The sequence below is a fragment of the Podarcis vaucheri genome (genome assembly GCF_965113315.1).
Source record: "Podarcis vaucheri genome assembly, chromosome: 1".
Lineage (NCBI taxonomy): Eukaryota > Metazoa > Chordata > Lepidosauria > Squamata > Lacertidae > Podarcis > Podarcis vaucheri.
In genome coordinates this window covers 113645850-113667340 of record NC_138759.1, presented here as the reverse complement: position 1 = coordinate 113667340, position 21491 = coordinate 113645850, and the positions used below count along the sequence as shown (strand labels likewise).

At 43.3% G+C, this 21491-nt stretch overlaps 1 protein-coding gene across 1 annotated transcript in view; it reads left to right on the top strand.

Moving 5' to 3' along the window:
• The window catches only part of LRP2 (LDL receptor related protein 2), a 154274-nt gene that overhangs the window by 118504 nt on the left and 14279 nt on the right, over positions 1-21491 (top strand). Inside the window, 16 exon segments of the mRNA XM_082236526.1 lie at positions 923-1146; positions 2672-2849; positions 5301-5497; positions 6879-7124; positions 7962-8090; positions 9772-9891; positions 10756-10872; positions 12041-12157; positions 13039-13176; positions 14333-14455; positions 15655-15783; positions 16447-16578; positions 17477-17608; positions 18676-18819; positions 19574-19739; positions 20944-21072. Of these exon segments, the coding sequence (XP_082092652.1) occupies positions 923-1146; positions 2672-2849; positions 5301-5497; positions 6879-7124; positions 7962-8090; positions 9772-9891; positions 10756-10872; positions 12041-12157; positions 13039-13176; positions 14333-14455; positions 15655-15783; positions 16447-16578; positions 17477-17608; positions 18676-18819; positions 19574-19739; positions 20944-21072 (2421 nt within the window).

Here is a 21491-nt window from a genome sequence, read left to right as displayed (position 1 = left end):
CCAGTCTATGGGTAGGTAAAACCCATCTTTTTGGGGCCTCTGTACCCAGGGGCATGCCTGGGAACCCTTGGAAAGACAAAGAGGAAATTTCATTTCCCAGTCTCGTTTTTCTGAGGGCTCCAAGCATGCGTTCCAGCCACTTGTTTACTCGCCAAATGGCTCAATGGGAGTGGACAAGAATGGAGATCAGAGTAGCTCCTAGATCTGGCCCAGAGGAGCTAAAATCTCAAAGGCCTGCCTTCTTCCCCTCCTTCCTGTCCACTCTAGAATCCCAGGCGAGGGAGTCAAAATACTACAATTGCAGATCTGACTGGAGGCCAAGAGGTTGGAGATTGGGTTCCACCAGTGATTCTTACGCCCAATACTTCACTCAGCAACCCAATATGTGTTCATGCCCCTGATTTTTTAAAAAATATATTTAGTCACATAGACAGCGAAAGGTAAGCAACATAGAAAGTTGGAGGTGACAGGTCATTCTTTCTCTAGAGGGTAGTGAGAGGTAACTTGGGAATACAGGAAGTTGCCTTTTACCAAGTCCCTCTAGCTCGATGTTGTCTACATTGACTGGCAGTTGGCTCTCCAGAGTTTCCCTCAAGGAGTCTTTGCAAGCTCTACCAGCAGAGACCAAGGAATGAACCTTGGGACCATCTGCATGCAGATCAGATGTTCTCCCACTGAGCTACAGGCCCTTCTGAACTTGAACCTTCATCTTACTAGCATCTTCTGGAAAGAATGCTTAGGGAGGCGTTGTTTTACAACACAGGAGGTGGAACTGAGTGGAGGTAATCAGTTGTGTGAACAGAATGTCTGGGTTCCATTTGGAGACCCTTGGAAGAACATAGTTGGTTACATTTCTTTTTCACTCGCTCTGAAGCCATAGAAAAAAGTTCAGCATTACCCATGCTTGCTTTTTTCCCTGCAGGTACTCCGATTTAGATGGCCAACACCGTCACACGGTGTACGATGGGACATTACCTCACCCATTTGCAATTACCATTTTTGAGGACACCATCTACTGGACTGACTGGAACACGAGGACAGTTGAAAAGGGAAATAAGTACAATGGATCAGGCAGGGCGGTTCTGGTAAACACCACTCACAGACCTTTTGATATCCACGTCTATCACCCATACAGGCAGCCACTTGGTAAGCAATCCATTCTACTGATGTGGGTGTCTTCATTCTTATTCACGGTCTAATCCTCTGAATTCTGCATGTAACTCAGAAGTAAGGTGTGAGACAACATAGGCATTTTTCAGGGGTCTGGTTCTTGTTGAATGTTTCACCCTCATAGAATGATTTTTTTTTTTAGCATTCTCTTGGATGTAAATATTATGACTGCATTTGGATGTAATGCAAAACCATGGTTTAGCAGCACATAAATAAGCTTAACTTCTTTCTGAGCTTGTGTATACCACTTCCCTCTCCTGTTCCCACCCAGCTGAGAGGAGGAATTCAGAAGCTTTTAGTTAATCACAGTTTGCTGTTTCTAATATACTGGGATCCAGTGGCAACCGGTACTCATTGAGGAAAGGCAGGGAGACCAAGAGTAGGTGGAGCCCAGAGTCAATGATAGGTAGAACCAACTAATTTTTGTTTCGTCCCTGTCATCCCCCCTGCTGAGTTTTACAAGGGCAACATTGAAACTAAGGAGGAGGGAGCTGACAGGTAGTGACACTCCTAATTGGATGGATTGTAAGAAAGAAGGAAGGGAAGTAGGGGCAGGCTGAAGTTGGTGGTGTAGTGCCCCATCTGTCCTAATGAACCAGACTCCACTGCTAGGACCTGTGGTCAACATTAACTGTGGTTAGTTTAAACGAGCCAGCGTCATAAACCATAGTTTGAAGTTGCCTTGTTTTGAAACTGATCATCAGTAGCCACAATTCCCAGTTTGGACCAAACAGCTGACCATGGTTAACTAAAAGTAAAAACTGCTTCTTACTCACATGGGAAGGAGAGAGGGGAGAGAAGTTCTCAACTATGGTTTAGTGTTTCCCCTGAATATAGCCAATGTCATCATCTGGGAACCTTGCCTGCCCATGCACTGTTGCACTTATTCTAAAAGGGTAATTGAATTAATTAAATGTGGATGTTTCTTGTCTGTTTTGATCCCAGCAGCCCTATAACAGGGACTAGGAAAAAGCTGCTGGCAGGTTGGTTGTTGTGTTTCTGCTGATGCCGGTCCCTTGCACCTAACTTACAATACCTTGCTATACTTGGCTCAACTTCTTGTTTGACCCTGGATTTGAATCGGCAATGGTTTCTCTTGATAGCATGTTTTAAACTAAACTCCTTCATTGGGTTGAGCCTTGGCTTGCTTGACTCAAGCCCATACTTGTTCTCATGCTCTTCAGAGACCATGGGGATCTCCCCTTCCTGATAATGAAATACTGGGCACAATCCATAGTCCAACCCAGATAACATAGCCAGGGTACACCTGTCCAATAGGCCAAGATACATGTTGTAGTATTACCTTTTGGTACGTTGAATTTGTTGCAAATATGCATCAATAGGAAACAATCCCAGTATTGTTCGTGAATGCAAGTTGACATGTGCCACCAAAGATTAAAGCATTCTTTGCAATTTAAGTGGCAATAGTTTCATTTGTGGGTTGTTCTTTGCCGGGGAATAATTATATTTTCTTCCTCCCACCCCCGTCTTCTTTTGCTAGTAAGTAATCCTTGCGGGACCAACAATGGTGGTTGTTCTCATCTGTGCCTAATAAAAAGTGGTGGTTACGGTTATTCCTGTGAGTGTCCAGATAACTTCATGGTAATACAGTTTGGAAACACCGCTCACTGCCTCCCGATGTGTTCCAGCACTCAGTTCCTTTGTGCAGACAGTGAAAGGTATGCATATAAATCCCACATCATTGTTTTACTTGCTTATTTACGTCACACGTGAATATTTCCTACATATACGTGTCCTACCTCCAAGGACTCAAATATGGCATTGTTCATTGCTCGCATTTTATAGTCTTCATTTGGCTGGGAATGGGGGGCGGTGCGTAAAACTCCCAATTCAGGAATCTCATTCTACTCCATCACAATTTAGGCAGCAGTGGCTGTATATTAAGACACAAGAACAGGTGAACGAAGCCCAGAGTCTTAATGGAGATGAAGATTGCCCCGCCCCAGTAATCAGACCAATCACTTGATGAGCAGAGAAGGGGGTAATAGCCCCATCCTCAACTGATTGGTACAGAGAGAGTGTGGAGTGGCCACGCCCATCACTGGCATGTGTCCCACCCTCCCTAGGGTTGGCCAAGGCTGAACGTGGCTCTCAGGCCAAGACAGCTTAGCTATCCCCGCTATGGAGGAAGGTAGGGTACGAGGGAAGAGTGACTGACGCAAGGTCACCAGCAGAGCTTCAGGGCTGAGTGGGGATTTGTACCTGGGTGTCCCCAGTACTAGTGTGACATGCTAATCACTATGCTGCACTAGCTCTCCCAAGTCTTGGTGGCACTTGGAGGCATAGAATTGGTGAACAGAGGTAACAGACAATAATACATCACTTCTACTTCTCCAGGTTTATGCCCTGTTGCTGCACTTTGCCTTAGTACAGTGGTACCTCGGGTTAAGTACTTAATTCGTTCCGGAGGTCCGTACTTAACCTGAAACTGTTCTTAACCTGAAGCATCACTTTAGCTAATGGGGCCTCCTGCTGCTGCCGTGCCGCTGGAGCACGATTTCTGTTCTCATCCTGAAGCAAAGTTCTTAACCCGAGGTATTATTTCTGGGTTAGCGGAGTCTGTAACCTGAAGCATATGTAACCCGAGGTACCACTGTACAGTGGTACCTCTGGTTGTGAACAGGATCTGTTCCGGAGGCCCGCTCACAACCTGAAAAGAGTGCAACCTGAAGCGTCGCATCTGCGCAGGTGCGCCGTGCGATTTGGCGCTTCTGCGCATGCGCAAGCAGTGAAACCCGGAATTAACCCTTTCCAGTACTTCCGGGTCGCCATGGGACGCAACCTGAAAAGACGTAACCTGAAGCGTCTATAACATGAGGTATGACTGTACGTCCTTCCTGTTGCAGCTCCTTTGTCACACCATGGCACTGCCATGTTTAGGGAGGTTTTTAATGTTTGATGTTTCATCTTATTTTTAATAATCTGTTGGGAGCCTCCCAGAGTGGCTGGGGTATGAATGAATGAATGAATGAATGAATAAGCAAGCAAGCAAGCTTACAGCCTGCCATGCTTCTGACAGCCAGTGTGGTGTAGTGGTTAAGAGCGGTAGTCACGTAATCTGGGAAACCGGGTTCGTGTCTCCGCTCCTCCACCTGCAGCTGCTGGGTGACCTTGGGCCAGTCACACTTCTGTGAAGTCTCTCAGCCCCACTCACCTCACAGAGTGTTTGTTGTGGGGGAGGAAGGGAAAGGAGAATGTTAGCCGCTTTGAGACTCCTTAAAGGGAGTGAAAGGCGGGATATCAAATCCAAACTCTTCTCTTCTTCTTCTTCTCTATCTCTTGTCGCCGTGGCTGTGGCTGGAGAGAGAAAAATGATGGTGGAATGGCACAGTTGCTTGTTGTGCTTCTGCACTTGGTACCTTGGTTCTCAAACTTAATCTATTCTGGGAGTCTGTTCGACTCCAGAAACCGTTTGAAAACCAAGGCGTGGCTTCTCATTGGCTGCAGGAGCTTCTTGCACTCAAGCGGAAGCCGCACAGGATGTTCGGCTTCTGAAAAATATTCACAAACCGGAACACTTACTTCCGGGTTTGTGGCGTTCGGGAGCCGATTTGTTCGGCAACTAAGCCATTTGGGAACCGAGGTACCACTGTATAAGCAGCTGAGTAGTCCAATTACTTAATCATTAAAGGTGCCCCCACACCCTCCATCCCTGGGTTATCACATTCCTGATCAGAAGACTGTGTAGCTCTTTGAAGGGTGGTCCTATTCACTGAGCATTGCAGCCTTAGCAGTACTTAAGAGAAAAGTACCTGGAAGAAGGATACATGACACTGATAAATTAAAATCTCTGAAATCACCTGCAGTCTATAAATATACATGCCCATACTTGCTGATTGGCTCAAATGCAGTATTTTCTAGGACAAACTCAGTTATGTGGAAGGGGCTACTAAATGCATGCACAAAGCCTTGGGTCAAGAAAGCACACTAATTCTTTCGTGATGGGAATCACCCCAAAGGCTCTTTTGTTTACAATCCTAAGTGTTCTTGCTAGGAAGTGAGTCCCATAGAGCTCAGGTGAGACTTGCTTCCAAATAAACATGACTATAGAATATGTCAAAGGCATTGCCTCCTTGAAACAAACATTATGGCGTCTCTTTGTTTTGTAGGTGTATTCCCATATGGTGGAAATGTGATGGTCAGAGAGATTGCCGGGATGGCTCCGATGAACCACCCACATGCCCTCACAGGTACTGCCAAGTTGGGCAGTTCCAGTGTAATGATGGCAACTGTACGAGTTCCCATTACTTGTGCAACGCCCTGGCAGACTGCCCTGATGGATCAGATGAAGATCGTGTGCTTTGTGGTATGTTGCAAGTGCTAAGTCTCTAAATCAGGGGTCAGCAAAGTTTTTCAGCAGGGGGCCGGTCCACTGTCCCTCAGACCTTGTGGGGGGCTGGACCATATTTTGGAAAAAAAAATAAAAAGAACAAATTCCTGTGCCCCACAAATAACCCAGAGATGCATTTTAAATAAAAGGGCACATTCTACTCATGTGAAAACATACTGATTCCCGGACTGTCCATGGGCCAGATTTAGAAGGTGATTGGGCCGGATCCGGCCCCCGGGCCTTAGTTGGCCTACCCATGCTCTAAATTAACCTGTTACTTGGTACAAGCAATAACGGGTCTAGAAATTACTTGTTCCATGAAGAGGAAACTAGTATGGTTAAATAACCTATTAACAAGGCACTCCCTCTAACAAAGATTTTGTTGTCTTGACGTGTAGTTTATAGGGCTAGGTGATATATTGACATATTGTCCAAAAATGGTTTGAAGTCCATATTGTGATATCAGTTTCATAATTTTGATCTTGCAATATATTTTGAATCATGAAGTATGTTAGGGCTAATTTGATCAGTAGAATATGCTCACGTTATTTTGAGTTATAGTACATGTTGCATTGAGATATTTAGCGTACAGTATACTCTTATTTTGTATACAGAGTTGTGATTAATGAGGTGTGTTAGGGTTATGCAAAAATCACAATGTGGGGAAAACTGTGAAGCCAGCCACTGCTCTCGATTCCTGCAGCCCCTGTTAACTCTTGTCAGCTCAACTCTCCCCTGCCTCCTTCAGGGAGCAGCGGATCCCAAGAGCAGGTGCCTGCAAAAATCATAACTTGTGAAAAACCATTAAGCCAGCCAATACCTCTACATAGCTCCATCCTTATTTCAGATATCATGACATATCAGTATATTGTGATGTTTAGCTGGTGATATATCACGATGTTGAAAACCAGATATCACCCAGCCTTAGTAGTTTACCCAGCATATATTATCTCCATGTCAGTCTTTTCTCTGTTTATACAGTGGTACCTCAGGTTAAGAACTTAATTCGTTCTGGAGGTCCGTTTTTAACCTGAAACTGTTCTTAACCTGAAGCACCACTTTAGCTAATGGGGCCTCCTGCTGCTGCCACGCCGCTGCACAATTTCTGTTCTCATCCTGAAGCAAAGTTCTTAATCCGAGGTACTATTTCTGGGTTAGCAGTGTCTGTAACCTGAGGCGCCTGTAACCCATGGTACCACTGTATAACACTCCCATTTAGCTAAACAGCAGCATTGCTCAAAATAGGATTTGTTGTTGTTTTTTAATCCCTGCAGCAGTTTGGATAAATGAGAGTATACTGCAATTTCATTTCATTTTAAAGTAATCTTCTAATACCGCAATTACGTTTGCCTTCTAGCCAATCACCAGTGTGAGTCTCATCAGTGGCAATGCGCCAACAAGCGATGCATCCCAGAAGCCTGGCAGTGCGACCGAGAGGATGACTGTGGTGATAACTCGGATGAAGATGCTTCTCATTGTGCCAGCAGGACCTGCCCTCCAGGCCAATTTAAATGTGACAATGGCCGCTGCATCCCCCAGTCCTGGAAATGCGACGTGGACGATGACTGTGGGGATAACTCGGATGAGCCGATTCATGAATGCAGTAAGTAGAGCACAGCTTGTGTTGATTGGCTGATGGATTGCTCGTATAGCTCGTCCTTCCTCCTTAATGGAAACCAGAGTAGCTAACAAGAAGACAAATGGCAAATTGGTCAGTTGTTTCCCTAATAATAATAATGAGAAGGAAGAGGAAGAAGAAGTTTATTATTTGTTCCCTGTCCATCTGACTGGGTTGCCCCAGCCACTCTGGGTGGCTTCCAACAAATATAAAAGCATAATCAAACCTCAGACATAAAAAAAATTCCCTGTACAGGGCTGCCTTCAGTTGTCTTCTAAAACTTGCACAGTGGCACCTCAGTTCTCGAACAAAATCCGTTCCAGAAGCCCGTTCGGCTTCCGAAACATTCAAAAACCAAGGTGTGGCTTCCCATTGGTTGCAAGAGCTTCTTGCACTCAGCGGAAGCCACGTCACATGTTCGAGTTCTGAAAAACATTCGAAAACGAAAGCATTTACTTCTGTGTTTTCAATGTTCGAGAACCGAAACGTACAACAATGGAGGCATTCGGGAACCGAGGTACCCCTGTATAGTCCTTTATCTCCTTGACATCTGATGGGAGGGCGTTCCACATACCTATGACCATGGCTACCTTTTATATTTTCTGCCTCAGGCACCAAAACAAGTTTGCAATGTTATCATTTTCATTTTAAGTATAAAAGCCCTTTTGTACATTTAAATATGAATAAATCTGGGGCAAGCCATGGTGTCTGTACATTGTCTATCCCATGTAACACATTCTCTGAAATGTATTTGGCAGCGGTGTGCAGCAGCTGTCGTAAAAAGGCAAAGTATTCAAATGTTGACTCTTCCTTTTATTTCAGTGGGCCCTGCCTATCGTTGTGATAACCACACAGAATTCAGCTGTAGAACAAATTACCGTTGCATCCCGTTCTGGGCTGTATGCAATGGTCATAATGACTGCAGAGACAACAGCGATGAACAAGGCTGCGGTACGTTTTTGGCCTGCAAAATGTACCTGTAAAATCATTGTGTACTTCAGATGCTGTTCAAGTTGTGAAGCAATGACCTTGGCCAAAATTCCACGCACTTGCATTTATACCTGCTTCACAAATTAGGCCGCAAATGAAGGTGCAATGAAAACCCTGTTAGCAGCATGTCACTCGGCTTGTCATTTGATGTAACCTTGGAGGTCACTTACTATAATTACAGTCTTGGCTATACCTGATGTGAATGCCTTGAGTTATCTGAAGCAGTTTTTCGGTCACTGGGTCACACTGTGCAGGCAATTAGTGTTATCTGTACTTGTGAATGGGAAGTGTTTTCTGCATTATTACCATTGCTGTCTTTTCCTTGAACTTCATTTGAAGCATCCATGATGGCTGCACCTAGAGGTGAAAGGATGGTTAGATTTAAACTAAATAAAGATTCCTTTTAGTTAAATCAAACCATTATACCACCTCTCGTTGCATCCGTTTTGGATGCTTCAAAGGCATCAGAAGAAGGAAAAACAGTAATCATAACAATGCGGCAAAACCTTCCCTGTTAAATAGGTGTACATTCTGCTTCATAGCTGACGAGGCTCAGATATGTTTTCATGGTCAGCTTGTAACAGTTCTTAATGCTTTGTCTGGGAGACAAATTTGCTCCCCACTCACCCCATGCTTGTTAGCTGTTGCCTTCACCTGTAGTTTGAGCCTCCCGGATTTGCTGTTGCCATCATTATTTCTTCTCCTTCAGTGGTATATATTTTGCTTTTGGCAATCTTTAATGTGGTATTTGTGGATGAATGCTGCAGGTAGCTAGACACTAGCTGTATTTGCATGTCACACTAAAATATGGCTTGGTGAGAAATGCAAGAACTGGAAGGACAAGCCTCAGATTAATATGCTTCTGTTCCCGATCTCCTTTCCCTGCACTGCTAGGAGGAGGATTCTGACAGTGTTTACTTTTCGTGTTCCTGAGTCCCAGTTTGTTGTGTGGTCCAGAGATTGTGGTTTGTCTATAATTGTGGTCAGTTTAAACAGTTTAAGCCAGCCTCATAATCCAAGGTTTGAAGATGGCTTGTTTTTAAACTGAAAGTAAATAAATGCTGCTAAAGTAAGCCTTCTTGCTTCACCAGGGCAGGGGGGCAGAGGCTGAAGCTCATGGCAGCACCTTCCTCCTCTTGTGCATTTTACTAAACCATGGTTTAGTGTGACAAGAAAATGCAGCCAAAAGCTGAGTTGTGCTTGGCAATTGTTTCCAAAATCTAGGTGGTGCTCTTTACAGCTTCTCCAGCATTTTTTTTAAAAAATCATTTATTATGATAAGATGTGGTGATTGAGAGGTTTGATCAGCTGAGTATACTGAAGGTATACTCAGCCTGGAGGATGATTTTCTAATTTTGGGAAGTCAAATTATTCCACTTTGTGATAGTTATATCACACATTGCAGTGAAAAGCACTCTGTTTACCTTTTGCAAAAGCTAGACACAGGGAGAATACTTGGATTTTGGGAAGCTTTTTCTCCTCTTCCACAAAGTATATATGTTAAGAAGCCGCTTTGAAAACCTTCCTAAATTGCTTGACATTTCATTGTACCACGTCTGCTGTACCTGTTTTCATATTTGAGAATAGCATGTTAGTCTGTGCTGGTGTATTGACAAATTTGAACTGTCTATGTGTGTTGCAGAGGAGATTACTTGCAATCCTTTGGGAGATTTCCGCTGTGATAACCATCGCTGTATCCCACTGCGGTGGAAGTGTGATGGAGATAATGACTGTGGAGATGAATCTGATGAACAAAACTGCAGTAAGATATTTCCTTCCTTTCCAACTATTGATAGCCTTGCAGCCAAAGGCTGCCTGTTTGAATGGTGCATTTTGCATTAAGTTCGACATGAGGTGCATGTTAAATATTTAAAAATCTTCATGCTTGTACAGTTTTCTCAGGATTAAGGTATGAAGTTAAGTATCACTGTTGGATATTGCTTCATTGTGGGAATCTAGGATTCACCCGTAACATTTAATGGGTGCCTTTAGGTGTGCATGTGTGTGAAGTTTCACTGCTTACCTATCAGTTGTTGTTGTTTTTTAAATCCATAATATAAAATCACTCATTACAGAAATAAAACAAATGCTCCTCTAACTTAGGGTAGATATAGATATATAGTGGTTATTTCAGCCCAAACTTGTTCCCCAAACTTGTGTCTCCATCTGTTCTTGGATTACAACTCCCATCATCCCTAGCTAGCAAGACCAGTGGTCAAGGATGATGGGAATTGTACGGGGGGGACAACAGCTGGAGACCCAAATTTGGGAAACACTGTTTCAGCATATCGCTAAAAATAGCCATCCCTGTGACAAGTAATTCCCCTTGCAAAATCCATTTCACAAAATCCACCTAAGCAGTAAATAATAAATTCACCGGGCAGTCCTCAACACACTAAAGATAATGAGATGCAATGCCAAGGAGATGACATTTCCAACATTGAAACTGTTATTTTATACTCTTACATACCAGTTCTGTTAACTAGAATTCGGCAAGGATAGTTTAATCAAACCTTTAACCTGCGCTGGGAGTGGGTAAATGGGCGCAGGGCTGAGTTGCTTGTGAAACATCTTAGCATAAAAACACACCCCACGTTTCATGTATGCTGCATCTCGCTATTGCAAGGTCCCCGTGAGTGCACAGAAAGTGAATATCGGTGTGACAACCTGCACTGCATTCCTTCTCGGTGGATATGCGACCACGACAACGACTGTGAGGACAATTCAGATGAACGGGACTGTGGTGGGTATTGCAATTTGAGCATGTTTGTTTGTTTGTTTGTTTTAATCCAGCTTGTCTTTCAAGGCATGTTGCCCTCACTTTTACAAATAAAATTTCAAAACACAATTCCGTAAAAATGGGCATATAAATCATGAAAATACCACAGTTCTTTTAAAAAACAGTAATGACCAGGCAGTATGTATTTCCCTGGGGATAGAATTTGAAACATGTTGGGGTCACCACCAAAAAGCCCTGTCTGTGGGCCTAAAGGATTATGCAATAAATTTAATGTCATATTGAAAATATTGTCATGGAATTCTACTCAATTGTCATGGAATTCTACTTAATATTGATCCAGAGTAGAACTCCAATGTATAGTTAGCAGAGTGAAAACTTAAGTAGATTGCAGGAGTCTCAAAAAATGGACTAGAGGCAATTGTATTTCATCCAGCAGAGCTTTACTGCTACTGACGGCAAAAGAGCATAATGGTCACAAATCCAATACATTCAGCATTGGCACTGTCCATAAGAAATCCAGTTGCAACAGACTTAACTTACAATAACTTATAATAAGACTAAACCTTAACACTAAGCATACTATGTACAGAACACCACACCAGAAGGAAAAGAGATAGAAAGAGAAAGTGAAACTCAGGCTCCTTCTGGCCTTACTTTTATAGTCAACATGACCTTGACAGAAAAGATAACCAGTTTAAGCCAGCTGTACTCAGCCAGCATGGTGTAGTGGTTAAGAGCGGTGGACTCGTAATCTGGTGAACCGGGTTCGCTTCCCCGCTCCTCCACATGCAGCTGCTGGGTGACCTTGGGCCAGTCACACTTCTCTGAAGTCTCTCAGCCTCACTCACTTCACAGAGTGTCTGTTGTGGGGTAGGAAGGGAAAGGAGATTTTTAGCCGCTTTGAGACTCTTTAAAGGGAGTGAAAGGCAGGATAATCAAGTCCAAACTCCTCTTCTTCTCTGAAGAAATAACCCAAACATCATGAACCTTCTGCTTGTTTCTTTCACACAGAGAAGCTTCCTGAACCCTCTTGAATTCATTAGAATAGGAAAGATGTCTATACATCAGATCAATACTTTCTGCACTAAGAAATGCAAACTGACAAATATGACATTACAAAAGCACTTTTTGTAAAAGAAGCATTTTGATGCCAGTCTACTTTACTTTGTAGAACTAAGGACCTGCCACCCAGGTTATTTCCAGTGCGACAGTGGGCATTGCATTGCAGAACGTTTCCGGTGTGATGGAAGTGCCGATTGTCTGGATTTCTCTGATGAAGCAACTTGCCGTGAGTGCCTAGATCTGGGGCAGAAACTTACTGAAATGCCTTATGAACCTCTCCTTTCTGTGGGGCGGGAGAAATGAAACACCTTAGTATTTTTCTTCTTCCGTTAGAAAGATTCCAAGAAATGCTGAATGCTCTTAAGCAGAGCTTAAATAATGATACAGAGTTGTGCACAACTAAGTTATACAGTGGTACCTCTGGTTACGTACTTAATTCGTTCCAGAGGTCCGTTCTTAACCTGAAACCGTTCTTAACCTGAAGCACCACTTTAGCTAATGGGGCCTCCTGCTGCTGCCATGCCTCCGGAGCCCGATTTCTGTTCTCATCCTGAAGCAAAGTTCTTAACCCGAGGTAATATTTCTGGGTTAGCGGAGTCTGTAACCTGAACCGTATGTAACCTGAAGTGTATGTAACCCGAGGTACCACTTTATACAGATTGGACCCATTGAAATTAACATGAATGCCTAAGTCCATTAATTGAAATGGATCAGAGACCGGTAACTTGTAACTTGCTGCCTCCTAAACTGTTTTTGCTGTGCCAGCAGCACCCAAGTGACCTCCCCGGGGTGCAAGCCTGGGCAGTGTGTATGGAGATCATGGGCTATTCAGATGGCAGGACTCACCTCTTGGCCTCACTGATGTGGTCGAAAGGGAAGCAGAGCAATATGTTTGACACCAGCTTGGCTGCAGAAGTTGCCAGAAGGAGACATAACAGGCACCACCCAATCATCTTAGGGATTCCACTCTGGATTTGTGTAGTGTTTATTTACTCCTTATCCTTTTCTTCTCCCAAAGATGCCCCACAAAGCAGTGGGTACAGCTCTGCATAGTATTATGAGGACAAGTAGCTTTTGATATTACAAGAAGGCGTTTCTGTTTTCCAGCCACTCGCTATCCTAACGGCTCGTACTGCCCACGCACAATGTTTGAGTGCAGAAACCATGTATGTATTCAGCCATACTGGAAGTGTGACGGTGACGACGACTGTGGAGATGGCTCAGACGAAGAACTTAACTTATGCTGTAAGCTGGGGGGGGGGGAGAGCCTGAATCGACCCCACCTTGAACCCCGCCCCCTACAACTCTCTTAGTGCATGCCAAAGGGCTGGGCATATCCAGCAGGGTGCATTTGAAACAGAGGCTCTTGTTACCCAATTGCTGTGCAATGTCAAAAGATCCTTTTGAAATTCCCCTTGGCTTTCAGAAGCAGTTTGTTGTGTGGCATGGTGGGCTGCCCAAAGAGAAACACAAGCCTTTAGGATTCTGGCCTGTACATTTCTTACAGAAACGTCAGTGCATGTCTAAAGTCCTAACACAGCCAGTGAAATGCAGGCTTTTCCTGCACGTGAAAACTCTTGTTGCCTCTTCCTGGTTTGTCTGTTTCCCCTTTGGAAACTCAAAATGTTTCTGGGCCAGGAGAACCTCACAGAGTTTGCCTATCTTGTGACTGGTTCAGTGGGGCCAATGTGGGTGTAAAGGAACATGATTATTACATTTGGCCTTTTAGCTAGAATTCAGGGATCAGGAATGAGCTCTGGACCCGTGTATTTGTGTTAACACACATCATTTTACATTAGTCAGATGATATCAAGAGAACCAAGGGACCAAAAGAGAGATGGGAGGAACTCTGGGAGAGTGCAGGATCTTTCAGTCCTTTTGCCCTGATGAAGGCCAGCGCAACACTGGCATTGGTTTAAACATCACAATAAATCATGGCTAAAATAAACAAATGGTTTGATGTCAATGAGCAGTGTGCTGAAATTGCATGTGCTTCAGCCCTCACCTGTTCCTGCTGTTGGTACACTGCAAGGAAACAAGCCATGGCCTGGCTGGTCATGTCCGAAACTGGGCTCATAGTTTGTTTTCCCCAAATGTTGGCTGCCTCTTATGGTTTGCTTGGAGAGAAACAAACCACGAGCCTGGGTTCAGACGACACAAAAAGCCAGACGTTGCCTTCTTCCCTGGCAGTGCTCCAGGACTGCAGTTTAGGATTGCTGCGTGGCATTTTGATGATGATGATGATAATAATAATAATAATAATAATAATAATAATTTATTATTTATACCCCGCCCATCTGGCTGAGTTTCCCCAGCCACTCTTTTGATCACCTTTTAAAATAAGCTTTTATATTTGTATCCTATAAACCAAGTTAGAAATCACTGGCCTGTTTTATTTCAGTGGATATTGCGTGTGAACAACCGTTCCGTTTTCGCTGTGGGAACAACCGCTGCATCTATAGCCATGAGCTGTGCAACCAAAAGGACGACTGTGGAGATGGAAGCGATGAGAAAGAAGAGCACTGTAGGTCTATCAATGCGCATAACATTCAGGAATTAAGAGATGAATGTGCCTAATGATGATCGACAGTAATTCTAGGTTAAGGCTGCTCTTAGATCCTACTGTTTTTAATGTTTCATTCACAAACATGTTAGCTAGATAAAAAGGAACACACAGTGGCTTGTATTTTTCAAGAAATATGTCATTATTCCCCAATTACAGTGGTACCTTGGTTTAAGAACAGTGAAGTGGGTGTTTTGGTTTGTGAACTTTGCCTTGGAAGCAGAACATGTTCCGCTTCCTGTTGAGTGTAAATTGAGTCCCCCGCTGCTATGGGAAAGCACGCCTTGGTTTAAGAACGGACTTCCGGAACGAATTAAGTTTGTAAACCAAGGTACCACTGTATTCAGTACCAGTAGTATGAATATACTGTAGACCATTATAGCCATGAATGAAACATGGGTTCATCCATACTATCATTCAGTGTGGATAGTACCTCCATGAATTCTCCGTTGTCTATATGAAATTCTCCTCTAGTTCACTACTTTCTCATACTTTCCAGTCCCTCAGTGTGGGTTTTCTCATAACCTCTCATTTTCTGAATATCCCTGATATGATAAAAAAAATCTGGATCAAAGGAGGGGGAAATATGGGAAGGCAGTGATTTCAGATACAGACATTAGATGTGTGTGATATGAATAAGTAAGCTACAGGGATGCTGTTGAAGTTCTGTAAGCTGAGCTCTGAGAGAGGAACTGAAACGAAAGACAAGCTTTGACAGTGCCTGGATTCTTTAGTGGCTCAGATTAAATCTGAGCTGGGGAAGAATTGCCTGATTCTCAGGCTAACAGATGCTTTGCACAACCATGAGAGAAATACCTCCTGGATGAGCAAAGGCTTTGTAAGCCAGGGATCGGGGGTTGGGTGGGGCTTTAGCAGCCAGAGCCTGAGCACACTCTGAGCTCTGGCAGCATGCGTGCTCTTCAGCCTAACGGTAAATCAAGCCCAACTCTGGAATTTCCCTGTGAGTGTCTCTCAAGACCGGACAGGTAGCTTTAATGGTATTGGAAAGACAAAAGCTGAGATGTGTGGGGGAGCCCACCACAGGGGATTGGGCCAAGTTGCCCTAACACAGTTTGTATAACAACGTCTACAATATGCATGCTATAAAACGTGTTATATGTTTGTGTGAGGAGGTATGTGTGTGCATTATCTTCATGCAGGCAGAGAACCCACTCCTAAGCCTTGCACTACTGAGGAATTCAAATGTGGCAATGGAAACTGCATCCCACTACACTACGTATGTGATAATTATGACGATTGCGGGGACCACTTTGATGAATTAGGCTGCAGTAAGTACCACAGTAGCTTGCAGTGAGTTCAAACTGTATGTTTGTTATGGGGAGGAAAACCAATGTTGAGTTGAGAGCTTTGCGTGTGCCCGTGTTATTGGGAAACGTTGAGAAATCCTCGGGAACAGAATAAATCCTGGAATGCAAACCCAGCCTTCTTCCTCCCCCAGTCCTCTGTACTTGATACCTGATGTGCGTGCCTCCCTCGCTCCTTCCACCTTCTCATCTGTTTCCACCCCTCTTCTTTGATGTTCGCTGCAGTGATGGTCCTAAGGTAGCTGAAGGGCTGGGTGAGCCCCTTTCATCCACGACACAACTCAAAGAACATGTGAGCTAAAGCCCACATGATCCCACAGAAGAAAAGGATGCCAGCAGCATCCCTACATTACTGGCATATTTTGCTTAGGCCAGCTGTGAGGGAGGAAAGGTCCTATCGGCCTCTATTTGTAAAGAATTTTAAACCGTGGAGGAAAACAGGCCCTTGGAATGTTCCTTAATAGTTCAAAACAACAACAAAAAGTCAGCAGTTTCAAGAGATTTCAGGAGTTCAGTAGATGCATTTTGAGGATCTGAATTATTATTATTATTAAGGACCAGAGGTGAGGGAGAAATTTGTTTCAGTTTCTCATTAAAATGCAACCTATGTTTTGTTTTGTTCTTTAGATTCTGGAACGGGTAGGACCTGTGCTGAAAATATCTGTGAACACAACTGTACCAACTTAAGCGAAGGGGGATTTATATGTACCTGCAGACCTGGATACAGCCCCAGTGAACTGAACAGAAATACCTGTGATGGTACCTTTCATCCTGAAATAGATTTCTATCTCCAAATTGCTCAGCTTTAATAAACTCTCTCATCATTTTCATTATGGCACTGATAAAACATTCTGTGCCAGCTCTCTTAAGCATCTCATCACACTGAGATGTTTTGTTTATTTATGTGGAATCCTATTTTTCTCATAGCATTTAGGTGCAGGTTCCTAAAGCATTTTAGATAACTTAACCACCTTCCTGTCTTGGATCTCGTTGTTTTTCTCTCTCCCTTGTGTTGCTCTTTGGAGCCTAACCAGTTAGGGTGATACTTCTCTGTGTGATGGATTGCTGGTGTAGGTTTCCTCTTCAAACCTGTGAAGACTCATTTTCTTTGGAATGGCTACTGTAGTTTCTCACTGAAAAGCAGTGTCTGCTTGCAGAGTGCATTGGATTGGATCCAAAGAACAATGAATGGAATAAAATGTCTGTACACATACGTCTTTACAGGCTCGCACAGTATGGCTACCGCTGCTGTCATTATTCTTAATGTTGCGTTATGCACAAAAAGATAAAACATGTTCCATTCTTGTAAGCTCATAGTCTGAATATTCATAAAATGAGGAAGAGAAAAGAGGAAGGGGGAAGATAAAGGAAAGAAGAAAATTGGAATGGACCATGGTAAAAAGAAAAAAGGAAATAGAAAAGGCAAGAGAGAGAGAAAATGAGTTGAATATTGGGCAGGGATGGACCCAGAACTTGGCTGCCAGGGCTTAAAAAGAAAAGGACCTGAGCAAAGCAAGGGAGACAAGAAAGAGCGTCAAGAGAAGCTAAAGAGGCCCATTCTGGTGATAAAAAGATTGATACATTATATAGGCCTTTGCTGCGACAACAAGGCAGTTATTTTGTCATTAAGTTTATAATACTTTCTCTTTGCCTTCAGACATTGACGAGTGTGAGATCTTTGGAACATGCCCCCAGATTTGTAAGAATTCCAAAGGAAGCTACGAGTGTTTCTGTGCAGAGGGATTCAGATCTGTTGGGGATCAGCAAGGAGACCAGTGTGCTGCCAGTGGTAAGCTCAGCCAGCATTTCCATTAGAGCCAAATTAAATTAAAACTAAGCACCATGAACTGTCTTCTGAAACAAGTCTTTTTCTTTTCTTGGCCACCATGCTGCATTGCATTGTTGTCTGTTGTCTTCTGCTCGCTTCTTCCCAACTCATTTGTGTAGAATCATGATTGTAAGGCTCAGTAAAACCATTTGACTGCTGTTATGCCGCTGAATGTGAAAACAAACCAGAACTTATCTGTGACATCTTCCGTGTCCTGTCTCTTGCCCTCGCAGATAGCCTTGCACATTTCCAGAGAACAAAAGGGCTGTTCATGATGTAGCTGGTTGTCATCAAGAGAAAATTAGCTGTAGTAATTTCTCTAAAGGCAGATTATATTGATAAAAATCAAAGACACTTTGCTGACAGACTGTCATGTATGGTTCATGGACCATAAAAAATAAAATAAAATAATTGTCCAGTAGCACCTTGGAGACCAACTAATACTACTAAAATAAATAAATAAAGTTAACTGGAATTCAACTGGTGTCTAAAAGACCACAATATAGGTGGCCAGCCAGCCATTCCTCAGAGTGCATTCTACCGTCAGGACATCACCACTCAAAAAATGCCCTGTCCATAGTGCCCTGTTTTTCGAGCATCTTCGTGCCGTGTGGCAAGGTACTTTTGAAACTGAGGCAACTTTTGAAAGCTGTTTGTGTTACTGTACAGGGGACTGCTATTCTAAGATAAAATGGGTCATCCAGTTTCATTAGGTCTGCACAAGTCACTGATATAAAAACAATGTTTTGGATCTTGACACCCTTCACCTTTGAAGAAGGTTTGAAGAAACCTGCTACCAAGTATAACTAGGGGATAGCAAGGATTTAAAATCCATAGCAGGGGAAACATTGAATATTTGCAGAATAAACTCTAAATTTTACAGTCCAAAGTGGTCCAAGAGTTTCAGAATTTTTTCCCCCTTCAAAATGGAAGCAGAAACTTTGACACATCAGTTATTTACCCTGAATTCCCTCATGGAAAGAATTGCTAAACACAAGAGTGACAAAATGTATTAACTGTCTTTTCAGGTAACCCACCAATATTACTCCTGCCTGACAACATCCGCATTCGAAGGTATAATATGTCATCTGAGCAGTATTCTGATTATATTGAAAATGAGGAGCACATCCAAGCCATAGACTATCACTGGGATCCTGAGGGGATAGGCCTCAGTGAGTATATTTGCTTTCCCCCGCCCCCCGGCTATCCCTCAGCTAACTAAAAAAGAAGGTTCTTTTTTTAATCTGGCCTCAGGAACAAAAGTAATGGGTGGAATCGGATCAGCTGATAAGCGGCTTAGCGGCTTAGAAAAAGGCCCATAGGAAATTCGTTTTGCGAAGCACCACCAAAACGGAAAACTCTTTCGTCTAGCGAGTTTTCCGTCTTGCGAGGCATTCGTCTTGCAGGGCACCACTGTACTCTAATTGGGGTATGTTAGCAGGAGCTGAGGTCCACTTGTGCAACAGGACTTTATCCCCTCTCTTTCCCCTGCATGCCCCCTCCCATGCCCCCCCCAAGGCTGCGTTTCCCCCTAAGCCTCCAGAGCAGATTTAGGGGGCACAGATGCGAAGGGGAGGGATGGAAAGTCCTGTTATGTGAGCAAACCTTGTTCCACATGCACAGCAGCTTCGTTGATTAAATATTTTGAGGGGATTCAACTTCACACATAGCCATCTCCCTGTTACCTGTTTCTGAGTCTCCTCTCTGGGATATAAAGTTATTGGGTCTCTAGGACACTATGGGGTTCCCCTCATTAAAAGTGCCTGTTTTAGGTGCTAGTCAAGATTTGGGGCAATTCACTTATATTTCGCCTTATAGCTGCAACAGAAGCGCTGCATGACCTTAGGGTCCGATCTTGACCTGAGTAAATGACAAATTGTTTCTAATGGCAGAAAAAAAGGAAAGTGATCTCTGAACTTTCCACAGGTGTCATATACTACAGCATTATGGGGCGTGGTTCAGAGTTTGGTTCCATCAAACGTGCCTATATCCCCACATTTGAAAGCAGCGGAAATAATCCCGTGAAAGAAGTTGACTTGAACCTGAGATACCTGGTCAGTCCTGTTGGTTTAGCTGTGGATTGGGTTGGGAGGTAAGCGCAAAAGCTGAATAAAAATGGTTTGGAAAACCTTATTCATCTTTGAACGTATATATAAATATATGAATGTTTTTCCCCAGCCTGCTACTCACCAGATGTTGGGACTACAATACCCATCATCCTTGAGCTTTAGCAATGCAGCTTGGGGCTGATGGTAGTTGGAGTCAAAGGCCAGGCTAGAAGAGCTTGATAATAGAGTAACCTTTTTGGTTAAAAGTCCTGGACTCATTCAGAACATGTATGTCCCGACCATCAGTGCAGGTGCTCATCTAGGGTACTCTACCTGTTTTGAAAAAATGAAGGATTGATTTCTGACCTTTAGCTTCTTTTAATTATTATTAATGCCCTTTTGTCCAGTGCTAGGGAACCACTAATTAAACATTTCCCAGACCTCAGAGGTTGCCGTGTTGGGCAACCCATGAACACTTTACCAGGTGTACGGCATCAAGCATGAGAAACTTGAAGCCATGGCCAAAAGGAAGAGTCAGGAGCACAACTCTCCCCCCCCCCGCATGCATCTAAATGGCAGCATATTTGGAATTTGCCATCTTTTTTTCTTTAACCCTCCACTATGCCAAATTCACACAAAAAGGTGTCACATTAAAAAAGCAGTGACTTTTTGATGAAAAGGAAGAATCAGGAGCACACTTTACAGCTCTAGCTTAAAATCAGACACAGCTTGAATTAGCACCTCTGAGTTTTTTCCTTTGAAGTTGGGCCATTGTGACATCGGGTGATTGACAGATGAACTGGTCTGTACCCACAAAGTGGTCTGCAGGGGGGGGGAGAATCCCATCAATCAGATCCTATTGCTTTAGATCTGATATCTCTTCCAGATCTAATATCAGTTCTTTTGTGAGCTCCAGAAACCAGGTTTTGAATCCCAACAATGTAATTTAATAAGTGAAACAACTTTAGCTCATGAAGTGGGATTTCTCCATACCTACCCAAATTTGTTCCAGGGGACTGAGAGGGAAACCCGGAGCAAATAGGGGGATTAGAACAAGGGGATTTACATCTCTCACACAGCAACCATAAACTCGTGTGCATTGTATCACATTTATTTGGCATTGTCTCTGAATTTTTGGCATTTTACTACTGAATATTTTTTAAAGGCCCTTCCCATACACTGCAGTGGATGTTGACAAAATACACAGTTCATTTTTTATTTTAAAAAAAGTGATTGGATCTCAACTAGGCACCTTTACTGGACTGATTCTGGGACAAATCGAATAGAGGTGGCAAAGCTTGATGGGAGATACCGAAAGTGGCTCGTCTACTCTTCGCTGGACCAACCAGCAGCTATTGCTGTCAACCCCAAACTTGGGTAAGCATTTTGGCAGCTTAAAGCATGAATATAAACGAAAGGAGATGCTGCATGAACTGTCTAAAATATCTAATGAATAGGAAATATCTAATGCACCATAATATCTATATTCTATATGTTACCTGAAATACTTTGAATAACTAACAGAGGTTGCGATGGGCAAATGTCACAAGACTTCTCGTGGTTATTGTTATGTCACGACTGGAAGCAGAGACAGACCTCAGTAAAGTGGGGCAGATGTTTTCCCTCCCCTCTGTTGTTGGGACCCTTGTGCTGAATTCTGTTCTGCTGTTTTCTCTTTACGACTGAACTGATAAATACCTAAAGTCACTAGTTACACTCCAATTACATATAACAAGCAGTACATCAGTTCGGGGTTAACTGTGCTGCACGATAATTGTTTTAGCGCAGCTGATAGC